The sequence below is a fragment of the Haliotis rufescens genome, unplaced genomic scaffold, assembly GCF_023055435.1.
Source record: "Haliotis rufescens isolate VD_foot unplaced genomic scaffold, xgHalRufe1.0.p SCAF_75, whole genome shotgun sequence".
NCBI classification, from domain to species: domain Eukaryota; kingdom Metazoa; phylum Mollusca; class Gastropoda; order Lepetellida; family Haliotidae; genus Haliotis; species Haliotis rufescens.
The window spans coordinates 14036-34317 of NW_025964367.1; the positions used below are offsets into that span (position 1 = coordinate 14036).

The window sequence follows — 20282 nt, forward strand, 5'->3', positions numbered from 1 at the left end:
ATTTGACCTATTTTCGGATGGATCCCCATTGCTCTGTTTCAAATTTTATATTTATATTTGTTCATATTTTCATCAGTTATTCCTCTCTAGATCCCATCAACTATATATTATACAAGTTTTCATTTTAGCTATAAAAGAAAAATAGCTTATACATACCTTTATGTTCTTGAGGTCTATCTTTAAAACATTGTATGCTCGGCCCCCATTTTGAAGAAGGGAATACTTTGGGTTTTTTCAATTATATTTGTTTCTAACTTGATTATTTATGTGAAGACAATAAACTGTATGATTTTATATGTAAAACGTCAATATTATAATAAATCGGTTCATGTTCTGCAAGAATTACTCATATTAACAAATTTATGTACTTTTTCGTCATTTTGAAGCATTATTTTTAATTTCTATTTGAATTTTCCTTTCAAAATTGTTAAATATACATTCCTTTGCATTTATCCTGGTAAGCTATTATAAATAGACTCATCATAAATGTTTTTATTGTTATTGGGTCCACGTTTATGACTATAATAACTTTTGTTGGTGGCCATCTTGGATTTGACCTATTTTCGGATGGATCCCCATGTCCGATTTTGGTAAACTATTTTTTATTTTAATGTATAGGTGCCAAAATTTAAAAAAAGGAGTAGCGTCTTGAAACTCGGGAGGCGGGTCGGGCAGGGCCCCTTGACCACGTTGACGCTCAAACTGTGGATTTTTAGCAATGTTCTCCAGGCCTTAGGGGCGATCGTAGTGTCAAAAGCGTGAAGAAAAATAAGAGAAGCGTCTTCGTGATATTGCTGGAATATTGCTTAAAGCGGCGTTAGACCACACTCACTCACTCACTCATTCTCTATGATGGGCGGTGGGATGCCGGGTTGATAAAGCTTTCGTTCGTCACACTCAAGCCTAGGGTTTGACTCCCAACATGGATGCTATGTGTAATGCCCATTTCTTGTGTCCCCTGCCCTGATATTGCTGGAATATTGCTTAAAACGGCGTAAGACCATATTCACTCACTCACTCACTCAATCTTCATGCTTTGAACCTGATAACAAAACACTTGGGATGTTTTAAAATATTCTTTACAACTGTTATGTACATGGTAGAACAAGAACTAGGTACAATTCCGTGTGATTGAATGTAGCGTGAATGAAATGCAGAGCTCTCTACATGCAGCAGTGAAGTATGTTGAAAGCACTAAAGTAAGTTTTGCACTGGGGTCAGTTTGTTGCTGCCATGGGCTTCTGAAGAGTTGTCCCCCTTGGTTGTTTTGTCTCTTCTTTAGAAGGGGAGAAACTTGGCACATCTGGCAGGTCTGGAACTGGAAGAAAGACCACAAGGTTAGTAGTGATCACCCATATGCAGGGATAGAAATTATAACAAAAGTGTACTAGCACAAATAGTGATAACTCACAGGAACACCCGCTAACATGTTCACAATTATTCAAACATTAGTGGACTTTATAAATCTCAAGGGCTTGTATTTTGGTCAACCTACACTAACTCGTGGATCCATTACCTTGATCTCAAATGACCCGCCCTTGTTTTACATTTTGATTTGCTATGCTAGACCAATCTGAATGCGAGTAACAAACTAGCCTCAATGTTTGGTTGCAAAACTGAAGGTGGCAACTCTTACTTTAAACATTCCTCCTAATCTCAACGTTTGATTGGTCGGTAAAACGTAAATGAAAATCAAGGTCATGTTTGAGATTGCGAGAACCACGGGAATGGATAGTTTTACAGAAATGCGAGTCCTTCAGATATAGAGAATGAACTGCCTTGGGCTAGTGGGCGAGCATGACTCTATTCCCGACATGGCTTGAAGATGAACAAGCCTAAGTTGTATGTATCATCTTTTGATGATAAAACCCAAACACATGAACACAAACAGATGAACTGGTCAAGCTAATGAGAGGCTCCACAAAACAGACCTGACCTGCTGTAAATTTCCTGTTTCTGTCTGCTTTTTCTTTTGTACAGGACTGGTTTCTCCATAATCATAATTCAAACCTGACATTCAGCCTGTTTAATTTGAATTTGCATATGACGTATGAGAGATGAAAAACATGCTAAAATAACTGAGAATCGTTTGGATAAAAGTTGCTAACTATGTAAGCATCACTTATATAAAATTACATACATTTGTATAAAGCACGCTTCATTCACTACCTTGTCTGGTGGGTCTCAACAATTTACATTCATGTCAAGTACATGAAGCAAGACTTGTCTCCGGTATTTAGAAAGCAGTGATTGTCAATGTTCAACAAGAACTGTCTGGGTCAGTCTAAACACTTGCTTCACGTCCATACCGGTCACCCACTTACAATACCATAACTCCCAAACTGATCTTATTCAGGCCTCAAGACTTGACAAGGTAGACACAATTTTATGGATAACAACTTCTTTAATACTGTAAAAAGCGACGTTTCAGTATAGATCCTTATACCATTGTCAAGCAGGGATCTATACCGAAACGTCGCTTTTTACAGTATTAAAGAAGTTGTCAGTTACCGTTCCCTGCTTGACAACGGTATAAGGATCTAAACCGTAACGTCAACTTTTTACAGTATTAAAGAAGTTGTTTTCCATAAAATTGTGTCTACCTTGTCACCCGTCAACTTCGAAGTTATGCCTATCAAACAACTCAAGACCTGAGCATAGAAATTGGGGTCAATATTTGTAATAATTGTTGATATGAAAAGATTTTGATACGGTTAGCTCATCAGTTCCAGAAAGAACTGACTGGCAACAAGTGGGCATGGGAAACAAGATGGCAAGTCCAACAAGAAGCACAAGGCAGGCAGTTGTATTAATGTGTGAATGGACATAAACAGTGATGAACAGAAATGAGGTAACGCAAGGTGACTTAGTGATAAACAGGGAGAATCCGGTCGCTAAATAGGGGACCCCATTGCAAATACATAGCTGCCAACTGTCCTGAAATGTTTGTATTTGTTGCAAATTTACAACCAAAATTCAAAAAATTATTTCCATTTTTAATCAATACCAATAATACGCCAATTTACAGACAAGGACAAAATTTGCATAGAGATGCTGTTTGCTACGAACAAGAGTGCGTCTTGTTTATTGACTAGTGTGAAGCCTATGTATAGTGGTTTCTTTGGGTTTTTTTTCCTGTTGCATAATTGGTTAAATGTGGGCAGTTTATTGAAAATGTTATATCTATAAATCATGTACATTCTTGTAGGTCTGTGCTAGATAACCTATTTAAACAACATCTTCTGTCATTTTAATTTTGATCTGTATTTTATTTAATATCCAGATTTCAAAACCCCCCAAGGAGACAAAAAAACAAAACAACAAAAAACACCCAAAACAAAAAAAATATCAGGAGTTGCAGAGTTTGAAATAGAAACTAAGCGATAAAATTATCAACTGAGTTTCAGAATCACATGCCTAGATGCAAGATTCCCAACCAGAAGACCTAACAAAGTACTGATTGTAATTAGGTTAAGTTGGCAGCTATACATATATATATGAACCCTGTGCTTGTGCTTGAAAAAATCAATTAAATTAAACCTCCAGTAAGAACCAAATGTTAATGAAACAGGAGACAGTTAATAAGTCAGATATTCTACTTGTATCGTGGATGGCTAGTCCTTCCAGCACTGACGCCAGGTCGTCACCTTCCTCTTTCATGGCCTGCTGGTCAGCGAACAGAAGGTCACTCAGTTCCTTCTCAAGGCCGTCCTCAGAGGCATCACTTGATGACAGATCCTGGGATATCAACTGAGTTATCTCCCCTTGATCTTCCAGAGCCTGAACAACAGAGTGAAGCAAGTTAACTATTAGGGCTGGGACGATACACCAACTGTGCGATCAGATACATATCACGATACCTTGCTCAGGATCTGATACGTATCACGGTACTTGCACATGCTCTTATCGGTGATGTGTAATCCATGTTTTTCATACGCAGGATGCCCAAATACCTGGCACACTAACAATTTACTATTGACATTGTCAAGTATGGCACAATGGATGAAAATATTTACATTTTCACCACTCATTTTCACTAGTAATTAGTGTTTGGTGTAACATTTATTAGAGAATATATTTAAGACTAGAATCGATACTTTGTACTTAGTGTGCGATTGTGATTGATACTTGTATCGAGAAGTGAAAAATCATGATCCACCAATGCATCGATGTATTGTCCCACAACTGTTTGTTTGTTGTTTAACGCAGCACTCAGCAATATTCCAGCTATATGACAGCGGTCTGTAAAATAATCGAGTCTGGACCAGACAATCCAGTGATGGACATCATGAGCATCGATCCACGCAATTTGGATCGATGACATGTATCAACCAAGTCAGCGAGCCTGACCACCAGATCCCGTTAGTTACCTTTTACAATAAGCATAGTCGCCTTTTACGTCAAGCATGGGTTGCTGAAGACCTATTCTACTGGTCCCCACTACTATTAACTATGTTGCAGAACCATCACATCAATAATCAGCTTCACATGATGGAAACATGAAGTTATGCTCACATAGTCAACCCAATATGTCAGGGCTTGTTTGAAGAACTTGATGTAATTTGAGTGAGTGAGTGAGTGAGTTTGGTTTAACGCCGCTTTTAACAGTATTCCAGTCATATCACATCTTGTCAGCTTAATGTGGGAGGAAAGCCCGAAGTGATGCAGGTCTCAGACGTTTACCACTTCGGTGAAACCCACGAGCATGGGTATGGTGCTGACAAACCTAGAAACATAATCTGGACGAACCGGGATTCGAACCCACAATCATAGGCTCTGGCGTGCCTAAGGGACGCAACTCTGCACAGCGAATCGCGGCGCCTTAGACGACTGGGCCACCCGTGCCCCCTTGATGTAATTTGCACCAGGTGCATGTTGACATGAAAACCTAGTTGCACCAGACAAAACCAGGTTTGCACCCTGGTCTAATAAATTTATCTAAATAAATAGAATCTCAGATCTCTGATAACTGCATTATGATTTTTAATACAGTTAGTACTTATGTAACAGTACTTATGTGGCATTGTCGTCAATGGCAACTGCCGTGTTATGCGTAATGATTATCATTATTTGGATGATCTAAACATCATAATGTGATACAGTGGTCAACTTCGGTGATAGATGAAGCTACAGATCAGTACATCATCTTGAAGTACCCACAGTTTAATGACATCAAGCCCATGAAAGCATGACAAATTACACATAACACAGGGGTTGTGATGTGATGGATTGTAGTGTGGTAAATATGGCTTAGAGGTATTGAGTGTTGTCCAAGAGCGAAGTTGTGTCTACAATTAAAGGTTAGTGAAGACACAAATTTGAATTTTTCACATGCACTTGGTATATGTAGACATTAACATTAGGTTGCAATTTTCAATAATAGGCTGCACTTTAGCAATAGAGGCTAACAGTTTTAGTCCACTTGTCCTTATAATGGCAATATATAGCAAAACCCTTAAAAATGGCAAATTTCTCCAAGTCCTTATGATAACCATCTTCCCGAGGCAAGAGAGTTAACTGATTTTAAAAGTCCTGTTTCCACCCTTGCCGAACTAGGCTGGAATTCCTGGGCTCGATCGTAGCGCCACCAGTGGCTATTACAAGTTATGTCCTTTCTATGCCTCTCCTATTGACCAATCAGATTCAACCTCTCGTATCACTTGCATTTGCTTCAAACAAAATGGTGGCACCCAGTCAAGACGATCTGATTGATAATCAAGATCTATATTGTTATAAAACGAGTCTTACATCGTGAAGTGCATCAAATCACGTGAGCACCTTGATTAAAAGCATGAAAAGATTTAGAAAATATCTGTTGACAACGAGTTAGCGGTGCACATGCTTTGCAAATCCTGCAGTCGACCGAAATCTGCATGACACTTTACGAACCGGATTTCGATTTCAGTACGCGATTTTGATTGGACTATGCATAGACTCGTTAGTCCAGCCAAAATGTAACTCCATAATACCTCGGGAAGATGGGTACATACTGACCTGTCCATGCTAGACATGCACTAATGCCAACTGTGCCTATGCCAGATGTTGGACAGTATGGTGTTGAAAGTAAAGAAGAACCCGTAACCTCATTGGAATGAAATATGCGGAAAGAAAGTAACACAGATCTCATAGTACAGACTCCTTCCCGTGAAAACAGAAGTGCACACGGCCTTACATCTTGTAGGTTGTCGACAACATTCTCCACTTTCTCGGCAGGGGTCTCCTGGTTGAGAGACTTGATGGCGGACATCCCGGAATCATACGCCTTCAGTATCTGTGGAGGGGAAACAAACATGGCTACTCAGCACGGATGAAACAATACACGTTGACAATCTCAGTAGTATCTGGACGAAACAATACACGTTGACAATCTCAGTAGTATCTGGTCTTACTCATTTAGCTAATCATACACAGACACTGACTTAACCATGTTAACCCATGTCAAAAGTAATATCATATTTTGTTCATGTTAATGATATTAGCACCATTTAGAATTCCTCCCAGTCTCTCTTTGTGTTGTTTATTTTCATAATGCCCCTTGCTGTTCGATGGCTCATTAGTCATTTTATCGTCAGTTTGCCCGTACTTTGTTCATGACATGGATGTTTTCCCTACCATTTCGACCCGTGAAGATTCCGGGTAGAATAGGTCTTCAGCAACCCATGCTTGCCATAAGAGGCGCCTATGCTTGTCTTTAAAGGCGACTAATGGGATCGGGTGGTAAGGCTCGCTGACTTGGTTGATGCATGCCATCAATCCCAATTACGTGGATCAATGCTCATGATGTCATCACTGGATTGTCTGGTCCAGACTCGATTATTTACAGACCGCTGTCATATAGCTGGAATATTGCTGAGTGCGGCGTTAAACAACTAACCAAACAACCCTACCATTTCATTTGTAGCAGCATCCTGAATCTTTGTCATCATGTTATGCAGCTGGTCAATGGACGCCATCTTCTGATTCAGAGTCTGCTCGACCCGCTTCTTCCTGCGAAGTGACTGCATGGCCTGGAACAACACAAACAACAGAGTGAGTGAGTGAGTTGGTGAGTGAGTTGGTGAGTAAGTGTTTGAGTGAGTGAGTTGGTGAGTGAGTGAGTTGGTGAGTTAGTGAGTGAGGGAGTTGGTGAGTGAGCGAGTTGGTGAGTGAGTGAGTTGGTGAGTGAGTGAGTTGGTGAGTGAGTTGGTGAGTAAGTGTTTGAGTGAGTTGGTGAGTGAGTGAGTTGGTGAGTTAGTGAGTGATAGAGTTGGTGAGTGAGAGAGTTGGTGAGTGAGTGAGTTGGTAAGTGAAGGAGTTGGTGAGTGAGGGAGTTGGTGAGTTAGTGAGTTAGTGTTTGGGGGAGTGAGTGAGTGAGTTGGTGAGTTAGTGTTTGGGGGAGTGAGTGAGTGAGTTGGTGAGTTAGTGTTTAGGGGAGTGAGTGAGTGAGGTTGAATACATGATACATCCAGAGTGAGTTTGGTCTTTGGGTGAGTGAGTTAGTGTCTGAGTGAGTGAGGTTGGATACATGACACATACAGAGTGAGTTTGGTGTTTGGGTGAGTGAGTGAGGTTGGATTCTATATTACAGTTTTTTAATACTGGTTGACTGTGAACTATTGAGACTGTCCCTGAGAGGCTTGTTGACAGCCAGCGAGCTCCGTAACAGATCTGTGTCAGCGCACTCGGTTTGTTACGGTCTGTGTGATTTCGGTGTTTGATTCTACCGAAAATGTTATCATTACATTGCAAACTTATGGGGATTGTGTCTTTGTTTGGAATTTGTGTGGTTATTTCATCTGAAGTGTGTACATATTCCAAAGTTTGGTTGCTCACTGCAGGTTTTTGGTAGGCCTGTCAGAGTTTTGACCAATCAGAGAAGGAGTCATAGACTGTTTCACTCTCCTGTATGAAAACATCACACGTGAAGTCATAGATCCATGACTTGAGATGCCCCATTTGTCTCGTGCAGGATTAGCGCGTAAAGTTTGGAAATCATATGCAGCATATCATGATAAGACATGCTGTCGTAACACTTGACTGATTGTTAGTTTTGTCATTAATTGGTACACATTGGAACCATCTATTTTTAATGTACATACTTCTCTATATATTTCAATAGTTCATGTTCTTTTGGCTGTGAGTATACCGTATTTGACGTAATAAGCACCCAGGGCGCTCTCAAAATTAGAAATAGGAGGCTCTTATTAGATTATTATTTTGGTGAAAAAAAAACAGAGTTGAAAGATCGTAAATTTCGTGGTTTATGCTGACAACCTGAAATGTTTATATATGACATATATTTTTCAAGAATTTAATTGCCTATAATTAAGGGTGCATATAACACACGTGCATATTATATACGAATAACTAAGTCTTGTGTACATTGATCAATTGGAACGGGTGCTAATTGGGATTGTTTACCAGCCAATATATTAGCAAATATCGCTGTGGGCGCTTATTAGAGCGAGGCGCTTATTAAGTCGAATACGGTATTAATAGCATTCAAGGAAAACAACAGAAGAATTAAGCTGCTGTTGAGTAAACCTGTCCCTCCCAGTTGGTATGAATCATAAACTCTTACCAGGGTCCTCTTTCCTTCCTTGACGTGAAGCTTGGCTTCATTCCTCAGTCTGAAACAGAAGATGGGGATGACATTCTCTACTCTGAAACAGTCTAACTACTACAATGATGTCTATGTATACATACATGTAAGGCAGAGTGAGTGAGTGAGTTGGGTTTAACGCTGCTTTGAACAGTATTCCAGTTATATCACGGCGTGTCAGCTTAATGTGGGAGGAAAGCCAAAAGTGATGCAGGTCTCAGACGTTTACCACTTTTGTGAAACCAACGAGCACGGGTATGGTGGTGACAAACCTAGAAACATAATCGGGGCGAACCGGGATTCGAACCCACAATCATAGGTTTCTGGGGTGCCTAAGGGACGCAACTCTGCACAGCGAATCGCGGCGCCTTAGACGACTGGGCCACTCATGCCCCCTTGTAAGGCAGAGAACTGTGGCACATTTCAAACCTATTAAAACATAATGAATACTAAAAAACTTTCGATTTTGAACTTTCGAATGATAAATATTAGCAAACTACGAATAAACATGACCATGATGACAAGTATAAAACTGAGTGACCCAGTGCTGAGATTTGATTCATATTAGATTGGTTGGTTGGTTGGTTTGTTGTTTAACGACGCACTCAGCAATATTCAATCTATATGACGGCGGTCTGTAAATAATCGAGTCTGGACCAGACAATCCAGTGATTGATATCATGAGCATCGATCCACGCAATTGGGATTGATGCCATGTATCAACCAAGTCTGCGAGCCTGACCACCCGATCCCGTTAGTCGCCTTTTACGACAAGCATAGTCACCTTTTACGGCAAGCATGGGTTGCTGAAGACCTATTCTACCCCGGAATCTTCACAGGTAGATTCATATTAGAGGGTAACTAGGTTAGATTCATATGAGGTAGTGTCTTTCTAGGCACTTAACAGATGGATGTTAGGTGAGGTGAAATTGTGATTAATGTTGCATCCAAGATTATTGCACTTATATAGCAACGTACATGCACATGTGTGTGTGTGGCTGCTTGTACTAGTCCGGACTGATGCCGATTTATAGTGCTAGATCACTGAGATACCATGCCGCAGTTTAACATGAATACCCCACTCAGACACAGTATACTGACTTCGAGCCCATCAGTCCTTGTCTTAGCCCCTTAATGCCGAGCGCCAGACAGGGTAACAACAAGTACCATCTTTTAACGTCTTTTGGTATGATGCGACCGGGGATCGAACACCGGACCTTCTGCTCTCCAATTGGACGCTCTACCACTAGACCACGTATTATACATACACAACATTCAGGACTATTTCCTTACCCTTCATGGAATAATGGGGCAAGAAGTAGCCCTGAAAGGTGTATGTATAATAAAAAATCAAAAATCAAAAATCAGTCTCATTGTCAGGAAACAAGCAGCTTCTCCCACTGTGAAATCAATATGACACCATAACTTGTACGTCACTTGATATTGATGGATGATGGATGAGTATTGCTTTAAGCCGCTTTTAGCAATATTCCAGCAATATCACGGCGGGGACACCAGAAATGGGCTTCACACGTTGTACCCATGTGGGGTAAGAACCTGGGTCTTCGGCGTGACGAACGAACGCTTTAACCACTAGGTTACCCCACCGCCTTGACTTGATACAGGGCATGGTATTCGGATTCTGTATTTCTACCACAGAGACAGTCTTGTCACAGAGTCCTACCAGGGTCCTATTTACATGTTAAACAGGTCCTGCAACATCAGTAGTAATATTACAGCCAGTGTGGAAGAGTTCCTGGCATTTGGTAGTCAGTCCTAGGCTGATTACATTCTGACAAACATATAGCTGTACTTCATATAATACATGAGAAATAGTTCATCATTTCAAGCAGAGTGTCTCCATATTGGATTTCAGCAAGATGGAACAAAGCGCAGTCATTAAGTTTTTGATAAAGGAAGGGTATCAACAGAAATTGATGCCCCTCATTACACGATTGTAACTCGATGGACTAGAGTTTAAAAATGGCTGAGTGTCCATCTAAGATGACCAACGGTCACGGAGGCAAATATTGACATGATAGCTGCCTTGGAAGGAGGACAATAAAAGATCGCAAGGTAAAGGTTGTGAAACTAGCCTGTGACTTTGAGGCTTCAGTGAGTGGCACTGAAAACATTCATCAACATTTTGGAACCTTTGTCTGCAAGATCTCCACCAAAGTACGGAGTGGAGCCACGAGGTCCTTGAACTCTGCAATAAGGTTCCTGTTTGGTAACAGGGGATGAGATGTAGATTCATCACTAGGATCGAGAGACAAAACTGAATCAATGCAATGGAAACATCTGCACCTTAGAAGTTACAGACTCGACCATCAGCAAGAACGGCATAGTGACAGTATTCTAGGATTCCAGGAATCCGCAGGCTGCTATAAGGGAATGTGGCTTTGTACAGTAAATTCATCCCCTTGAAGCCCAGACCTTGTTCCTAGTGACTATTATCTCTTTTGACAACTTAGGTCTGCATTGCGGGGACGTTTCACAGAACATGCCTTCATGCCTGCCGCTGACGCCTGATAATATGAGGGATAACAAGGTTGAGTGAGTAAGTATGGTCTTATGCCGCTTTTAGAAATATGCGAGCAATATCACAGCGGTGATACCATAAAATGTACCCTTGTTTGGAATTGAACCGAGGTCTACGGCATGACAAGCCAACGCATTAACCAATAGGCTACCTCAAACCCCATATAACAAGGTTGAAGGACAAATGGACTAAACGTTCTGAAAAGGAGGGTCTTTATATTGAAAAATAAAAATGAATTCAACTTTGTGTCCCTTGCTTTTGTATAGGACTTGCAAAAACTTTGTGAATGCCCCTCATATATATCCAGGGAACACAGAGAAGTACTGGAGACACAATGACTGTTGCCTTTAAAGCCACTTCGACATAATATTGGTTATATCCAGTTCCACCAGCTTCATAATGTTGATTCCCGACATGGGTACAATGTATGAAGCCCATTTCTGGTGTCCCCCGCTGTGATATTGCTGGAATATTGCTAAAAGCGGCGTAAAACCTCACTCACTCACTCTCTCATAATGTTGATGTAGCAGGAAGGTGATGCAAGTCTTGTCCAAAGGTAAACCCATGCACAGGCATGGTGCTGACAGACTATGGATCCTAATGGCGGCGGCAAGCTCTTGACCAGCAAACCATTGCACAGCTTGAGGCAGAGTCTTAGACCACTATGGCCTTGTCCCCCGAAATGAAAGAATGGAATGCCATACCCCCAACGTCTCATTACCTCCCTGTGAAGAATCTGAAAGATAACCTGGGGAGCAGTGGTTTACACTGCAGGTGTTATATAGTGTAAGTCAAATGACTGGGATTGGGATTGAGAGAAGAAGCAATTTAGTAACAAGTATTTGTCACAGAGTGACGAAATATCCCCCGCCTGTACACCATAGTACCAAATATGAAGACAATCCAGCGATTAGTTCTTGAGATATTGTGGCAACACCGTTTTCCAACTCTAAAAACAGATTTGCCTGCTGTGACCTTGAAAATGGGGTCAAGGTCACCAAATCTGACAGGTGTATGCGGTGTCTGTATATACACTATAGTTCCAAATATGAAGACAATCCAGCGATTAGTTCTTGAGATATCGCGGCAACACCGTTTTCTAACTCCAAAAGCAGATTTGCCTGCTGTGACCTTGACAATGGGGTCAAGGTCACCAAAACCGACTGGTGTCTGCGGTGTCTGTATATACACCATAGTTCCAAATATGAAGACAATCCAGTGTTTAGTTCTTGAGATATCGCGGCAACACCGTTTTCCAACTCCAAAAGCAGATTTGCCTGCTGTGACCTTGAAAATGGGATCAAGGTCACCAAAACCGACTGGTGTCTGCGGAGTCTGTATATACACCATAGTTCCAAATATGAAGACAATCCAGTGTTTAGTTCTTGAGATATCGCGGCAACACCGTTTTCCAACTCTAAAAGCAGATTTGTCTGCTGTGACCTTGGAAATGGGATCAAGGTCACCAAAACCGACTGGTGTCTGCGGAGTCTGTATATACACGATAGTTCCAAATATGAAGACAATCCAGTGTTTAGTTCTTGAGATATCGCGGCAACACCGTTTTCCAACTCCAAAAGCGGATTTGTCTGCTGTGACCTTGAAAATGGGATCAAGGTCACCAAAACCGACTGGTGTCTGCGGAGTCTGTATATACACCATAGTTCCAAATATGAAGACAATCCAGTGTTTAGTTCTTGAGATATCGCGGCAACACCGTTTTCCAACTCTAAAAGCAGATATGCCTGCTGTGACCTTGAAAATGGGATCAAGGTCACCAAAACCGACTGGTGTCTGCGGAGTCTGTATATACACCATAGTTCCAAATATGAAGACAATCCAGTGTTTAGTTCTTGAGATATCGCGGCAACAAACAGGTGGGACGTACGGACGGACGTACGGATGTACGGACGTACGGACGTACGGACGGACAGTCGTGAATACTATATCCCCCGCTTCGCGCTTTCGCGCGGCTGGGGATAATAACTCGAAATTGTAGCATGTCTCATTTTTAAAATGTGAGCTAATCATGCTGAGGACCAACATTTGATAGCCCACATGGATACAGTCTATGCAGGCCACTGGACATTTCTGCATCAGACAGGACACCAGTGCATGGGCTTATGTGGATGTGTCTGAACCAGTGAAACTGGTGACATGGCAATGTGAAACAACAAGGTGATGTAGCAAGTGAGTGAGTTGGGTTAAACGCCACTTAGGACAGTATTCCAGTTAAATGACAGCGTGTCAGCTTGATGTGGGATGAAACCCGAAGTGATACAGGTCTCAGGCGTTTACCACTTTGGTGAAACCCCCGAGCAGGTATGGTGCTGACAAACTTAGAAACATTATCAAGGTGAACAAGGTGATGTCACAAGGTGACAGCTGCTGTACTGACTTGTCACACTGCTGGGACAGAACCTCCGTCTGCTTCTCCAGGTTCAGCTGCACCTTCTGGATCCTGCAACAACGACAACAACATCATCATTAGCTGCATCAACAACAACAACATCAACATCTGAAACAACAACAGGGGTGACTATCAAGGGTTTTCAATAGATAATCTTAATACATTGTAGTACTATTTTAGTAATATAGGTACAACGTTTTCAGTAGGTGAACAAGTACTTTTACAAACTGAAATCGTTGGAAGAATTATTTTTGGATCAAAAATAGAATCTCACCCTCGTGCCTTTTGATATCAAATGTACCAACACTCATAGATAAAAGGTAAGGCTCTGAGTATCAACTCCTGTTGATCTATTTGATATCAAAGACACTGGGTGAGATTGTCTTTCACCTTCCTACACATTACAGTGTCCATGTCCTTGCATTGAATCACAACATGATGAAGCCAGACATGTCTGCCACGTCCAGGATTCAGAGCCTGGAGGTTGTTAGGGAGTTGTGGAAGGTCAGCGATAGAAGCTAACAGTTTTAGCCCACTAGTCCTTAAAATGGTACCATATAGAAAACTCGCAAATTTCTACTAGTCCAAAGGATACCTTAGCTATTGGGCAGTTTGGCAATGACTGTAGGACTAGTGACAATTTGTAAAGCTGAAGGTACTCCAAATTACTGTTGGATGTAGTGTTGCAAGGCATCGACAGTAACTATTCATATTATAACTTGCGAACATTTCCGAGGTTGTATGATTAGAAAACACATTCCGACTGTCACTTTCATGATCTGGTAAGCGACGCTTTGATTGGTCAGATGAAAAGTCAGATGATAGGTCGCTCTGAAGTGACCGTAATGGGATGTCCTCAGATCTTTGTTTAGCAATAGCAAGATCTAAGATCTTATATTAATGAGATTGGTCTTGCCTCAGGGCCATGTACAAATGCAACACAAGGATAGTAACTCCCAAAACAACCATAGCAACAGTGAGAATGGTTTTATGCCTTATATTGCTAGCGGGTTATTCACACATTGTAGCCCTGTTGAAAACAATAAAAAACATAATGTAAGTAACATGAGCAATGCGTTGAGAGTCACAGATAATGATACAGTTACAGGAGAGTCAGTGACAGCATTCCTGACTGCTATTCCCATGTTGTCACGCAAGCTTTACAACAGTTAACCAACTTTAGCCCCTGTGTGAAGAACTGAACTTTGGTCTTGTCAGTATTGTCTCCACAACCCACCACCTATATATTACCTGAAGACATTGAGCTCCACTTCGCTCACAGGGCCAACACGCTTGTCTCCCTTCTTTGAGAACTTCACAACCTGGAACAGAGTGAGTGAGTGGAGAGTGAGTGAGTGAAACATTGAGCACTGCTTTGAACAATATTCAGTCACTTCGAGTCATGGGTCTATGACATCACATGTGATGCATTCATGATCGTTAATCCAGACAACCTAACAGTATGTTCATTTGTGCATCACACCAATCGAATATCTCTTCAATAAGAGTAATTCTTCATATACTGACCAACATGTATTGCATTCATGTTTCTTTTGCCAGTGAGGACAGACAGACAGACAGACAGACAGACAGACATTATCCATAAAAGGGTCATGCCTTCATCCTTCAACTAGATATATCGCCCCATCACCATCAGCATCTGAAATAGCTGCCTGCCTGGAATCCAAAGGCTGGTAACATTTGCGTGGGGATAGGTGACATTAAGTTGCAACTGCCTCACAGCCCAGTCAACAATTTCAGCACTGAATGTATTTGAATGTATAGTCACAGTCAGGACAGAATTACTGGATAAAAAAGCAACATATGCTTGTGACTGTTCTGTTTGTTTGTTGTTAAACGCCGCATTCAGCAACATTCCATCAATACGACTATGTTCTGTAAATAATCTCGTATGGGCCTAAAATTGTAAATGACGCCCACCGCCATGGTACGATGAAACTCCAAGTCACTGAAACTGACAACCTGATCCAACAATCAGCTCAGTTAGCTGGGTATTTATTCTAATCGAGAATCCCCCCGTTCTGAATTTCCCCCTCTGAGAAAGATTTGAAAGATTTCTGAGAAAAATAATTGTTATCTCCTCTACAAAGTTGTTGAAGTATTGCTCTGTCATTCCATTTGTGAGTACTGTTTAAATAAACTTGGGATATTCATTCTTTCTATCTTGTTTTGTCTTTTTTTAGTTTTAAGCCCTGGGCTTATAGGTATTTGGATAAAATGTTAATAAAAAATTTTTTTAAAAATCCGTAATTAAGCCCAGGGCTAAAAATGTGCAGTCCTGGTATTTTTGCAATCGTTCCCTGAATCTGAATAACAAGATTTCACTGTTGTAAATGCATGGTTTAGACTATACATACAGTGTCTCTCTCCATGGTTTGTGTGACAACCACCTTCTTGTCTAGTGCTAGCTGTTGTATAACCAGGTCGAAATCCCTCTCCGATAAGCCCAGTGATGCATGCTTGGAGCGGAGAGCCCCCAGTTCCACTAGGTTGTCAGTCGACTCGTGCTCCACAGTGTCGTAGTGGAGACACAGCAGCTCACTACACTTCTCCTGAATGACAGAAAATACACTGGCTATTATTTTACATGCACACATAAACCCTGAATACTTATCATAAAAAAGCAATATTATCAGATTCATCACAATTTAACATGCTTACAACATGTACAAGGCTAAAATATTACAGATCATGTTCACTTGGCACACAGAGTTCCTCCCATCCCCAAAGAAAAGCATCCCTGTAAAAAGTGATAAGAAAGATAAACATGAGTGAGTGAGTGAGTGAGTTGGGTTTAACGCTGCTTTTAACAGTATTCCATTTATCAGTCGCAGACGTAACGTGTACGCGTTTATATCGCAGCGTGTCAGCTAAATGTGGGAGGCAAGCCCGAAGTGATGCAGGTCTCAGACGTTTACCAATTCGGTGAAACCCACGAGCGCGGGTATGGTGCTGACAAACCTAGAAACATAATCGAGGAGAAGCGGGATTCGAACCCACAATCATAGGTTTCTGGCGTGCCCAAGGGACGCAACTCTGCACAGCGAATCGCGGCGCCTTAGAAGACTGGGCCACCCGTGCCCCCAAGATAAACATGAAAACGCTATTTGTTATCATTACCTGATTACAACATGGAATCAAAAAAGGCTCTGCTTATACATCATGATGTTCATGTATACCCTAAGATGAGAATTAACTTATTACTGTCAGCAGCTGATGCAGGACCAGTGGCTCCGAGTTGTCTTCCGACTTCCTCCACACCGCACTCAGTCCCCAGGACATCGGCCTCCACACAAACGTGCTGAAGCCCCACCCCAGCCAGCTTGAGCTCCCTGCTTTCTGATACTGGGACACTTTGTGTAACTTGCCACTCCTGCAAATTGAGATAACAGACAAACACATTGAACATGTCAAACATTATCTCAAAAGCATCAAACATAATCGTTTCCAATTTTCCAGAATCACAATGAATATTTCTGCATATTTAAGAAATTACTGAAATTAAGGATTCACACTTTTCATCCTCAACCATGTCAGCGAAACATGGAATGTAACACTCCAGTGTCAGAAAGAGTCCTTGAGATTTGCTAGCACTATATTTGAATTTAAGGGTGCACTAAAACTTTCAAAATCAGGGTTATGATTGGGACCCCTTTACTTTCAATGTCTCATACATTCCTCTTCGTTCAACACTTGTCAACATGGTTGAAAACAGGGCTCTACAGTGTTGACTCTAGGCTGGGACGAGTCCAAACAAATTTACTACCCGGGTACCCACCCACCTATTACCCGACCCTACCCGGGTACCCACTGTAGGTCTCAAGAGATAGGTACAAAATGTAGGTATGGGCAAAATGTATTTAGAGACACGTCTAAAACGATCTGGTCATGCATATTTTGAAGTTGACTGAAGTTTTATGTTTATTCAAACATATAAACATCTGGGTGCATAGTCAGAAAGAAATGCCAACATTAATGACTTGTGGTGTAACGATATAGTTCAAGATCATTTTTGTCATTAAACAATATATCACATGACCAACCAAGGGTCCGGGTAGTTCTGTGAATACCTGGGTCCTTCTCAGTACCCACCTGACCCGAGTACCCAAGTTACCTGTCCCAGCCCTAGTTGACTCTCAACTAGCCAAATTTGAATATGACTAACCCAGCTTATTGTTTGTTGTTTAACGCCGCACTCAGCAATATTCCAGCTCTTTGACGGCGGTCTGCGAATAATCAATCCACGCATATGGGATACGATGACATGCATCAACCAATTCAGCGAGCCTGGCCAACCGATCCCGTTAGTCGCCTCTTACAAGCCTGGGTTGATGAAGACCTATTCTACCCTGGATCTTCACGGGTCTGACTAGCCCAGCTAATGAAGCATAACCACTATCAGATACTGTATGAGTGAGTGAGTGAGTTGTGTTTAATGCCTGTTTTTACAGTATTCCAGTCATATCACGGCGTGTCAGCTTAATATGGGAGGAAAGCCGAAAGAGATGCAGGTCTTAGATGTTTACCACTTCGGTGAAACCCACTAGCACGGGTATGGTGCTGACAAACCTAGAAACATAATTGGGGCAAACCAGGATTCGAACCCACAATCATAGGTTTCTGGCATGCCAAAGGGACGCAACTCTGCACAGCGAATTGTGGCGCCTTAGAGGACTGGGCCACCCGTGCCCCCAGATACGGTATGATATGCACTACTTGCTCGCGTAGAGGCTTCCCATTTAAACAAATATCTAAAAATGTCCTTTCTGATATTTTGTTCTTACTTTTCGGTAAATATGCATTGAATACTTATTACACATTCAGAATTTTACTTGTGCTGTCTGTGCACTTGACTGCAAAAATCACTGACGTCTGGCATCATCATACATGTACTTAGTGGTAGGTAGAATTATGTCCTGTTTTTGTCCAATTCTGACCTCCATACACAACTTTTCCCTGTAACGTGATACAATGGAGTTCTCTCCCTTGTCAAACTGAGCGCAAGGCCCAGCTTTCACTCGATGCTACGAATGTAAATAATGAACATTTATCAGTAAAATATACATGCCTAGATAAAATAAGTAACATCTCATATAGAGAACACGAATAATCATAAAGGTTAGTGAGTGCATTTTGTTCTGTTCAGCGTACATAACAAGTACCGAGATACCCCGAGGTTGCAGGCTATATTTATGGGTCTGATGTTTCAGTGATATCACTAGGGTGCAGGCTAAAACTGCACCTCAGCAAAACGTCACCGATTTCTCTGGCGAAAATGGCACCGCATTTGGCGAAAGCAGCTACTATGTGTCGGGCAAAAATGGCACCTCAATTTTTAATAACGATAAGAACGATTTATGTATTACTATATCTTCATCACGTGTTGACAATATCGGCCTATGTACCACCGAACATTGTGATAGTTGCTGACTCAGCTAATTTCTCGATAACGAGCCACAGAAAGTCTGGTACCACATACACGATGGGTCCACTGGTCAGAGTTGTCACATGATACAGCATGTTTATTTTTTCTGACATTCTTATCGCATGAAACACATCGAAAGGCCACTGAATAATCATGACCAATCGTCACCATGTTAGGCCTCTCAAATACAGTTTCAGCTCGACATTGAGTAAACTTCAAAGCGTATAGTGTTTTCACAATAAGTTAGCTTCGCCTCCCAATCGGAGTCGGTGAGTAAATTGGAGTAGGGGGCTAATTTCTAAGGTAAACTTGTTTTAACATTTTACAATTATTTGTGTTCGTAAGAGACAATGTGAGTTTAATTTAATTTATTTTACTTCAAAGCATGTTATGTTTTCACAATAAGTTGAGTTGTGTATAGGCTAAGTTGGAATATAGTTGGAGTAGAGGCTAATGTCTAATGTAAACTTGTTTTAACATTTCACAATTATTGGTGTTTGCAAGTTACCATGTAAGTTTAATTTAATTTGAACAAGGTTAAAAAAATATAGAACATGATATAAGGTGCCGTTTTTGCCAAGCAATAGTAGCAGTTTTCTCTTGAGGCGAGGTGCCGTTTTCGCCCGGGTATAGCTATAACCCTATCACTGTACTGCTTCAGGCACCTGTGAGAAAGGGCACAGTGTTTAAGCAGTTTCAATAAGACTGGCTTCCTGCTGCCATTATTCACCATGTTCACTGTCCCTCATTGGCACCCGTCTAATTCCCATAACACACATCTAGTCTATGGCCATAAAAGTGATCATACAGTTGTATGCTACAAATAAACGCAGCTACATTATATATGGTACGGAGACTAATTTTGATCTTTACCTTTGCATTTCAACACCAACAACATCAAGACACCCAGGTTTTTTCCCATTTCTTACAAAACGACTTTGTAGTTCCTTCACATCAACAATTATACGGTTATTCTGTCGACAGTCTTCACTGATGACGTGAGTCCAAAATTTCAACTTTCGATCCCATGATTGCGGATTAAGAGATCTGTCGCGGAATGGAGCAAACAACACTGTCATCTTCTGACCGTCCTTCCATTCCGGAGGCAGGAATAACTTGTCGCTTGACATAATCAAGCTAAGTGGTTGATGTAACCATCTAATCGCATTAGAGATGGCTTATCACCACAAGAACAGTCAATTAATCCATCGCTTCCAACAACCACATTGCAATGTTATCATTTGTGAATGTCTATCGGTATTATTATCCTACAACAAATATAAGTTAAATTTAACATCGCTAC

At 41.2% G+C, this 20282-nt stretch overlaps 1 protein-coding gene across 2 annotated transcripts; it reads right to left on the reverse strand.

The window, feature by feature from the left end:
• Positions 1 to 1062: 1062 nt before the first annotated feature.
• Positions 1063 to 20240, reverse strand: LOC124121161 (charged multivesicular body protein 7-like). 2 transcript variants are annotated; one of them, XM_046484148.2, is made up of 10 exons: positions 19853 to 20240; positions 16759 to 16927; positions 15912 to 16106; positions 14785 to 14855; positions 13522 to 13584; positions 8561 to 8609; positions 6888 to 7007; positions 6173 to 6271; positions 3648 to 3780; positions 1063 to 1318 (listed from the first exon to the last, which is right to left on the reverse strand). In XM_046484148.2, the coding sequence occupies exons 1-10, from the start codon at positions 20107 to 20109 to the stop codon at positions 1218 to 1220; spliced, it is 1257 nt and encodes a 418-aa protein (XP_046340104.2). In that variant the 5' UTR covers positions 20110 to 20240; the 3' UTR covers positions 1063 to 1217. The 2 variants fall into 2 exon arrangements, with proteins under 2 accessions (XP_046340104.2, XP_046340103.2); XM_046484147.2 differs by having other exon boundaries at positions 3600 to 3780.
• Positions 20241 to 20282: the final 42 nt, after the last annotated feature.

Bases quoted from the DNA above. Each gene is read 5' to 3' on its own strand.
- LOC124121161 (XM_046484147.2), bottom strand. From the start codon at position 20,109: ATGTCAAGCGACAAGTTATTCCTGCCTCCGGAATGGAAGGACGGTCAG. The intron at 8,610-13,521 runs GTCAGTACAGCA...CTTCTGTTTCAG, and splicing joins CTGTCCCAGCAGTGTGACAA to ACTGAGGAATGAAGCCAAGC. The intron at 6,272-6,887 runs GTAGGGTTGTTT...TCCCCTCCACAG, and splicing joins ATGCTGCTACAAATGAAATG to ATACTGAAGGCGTATGATTC.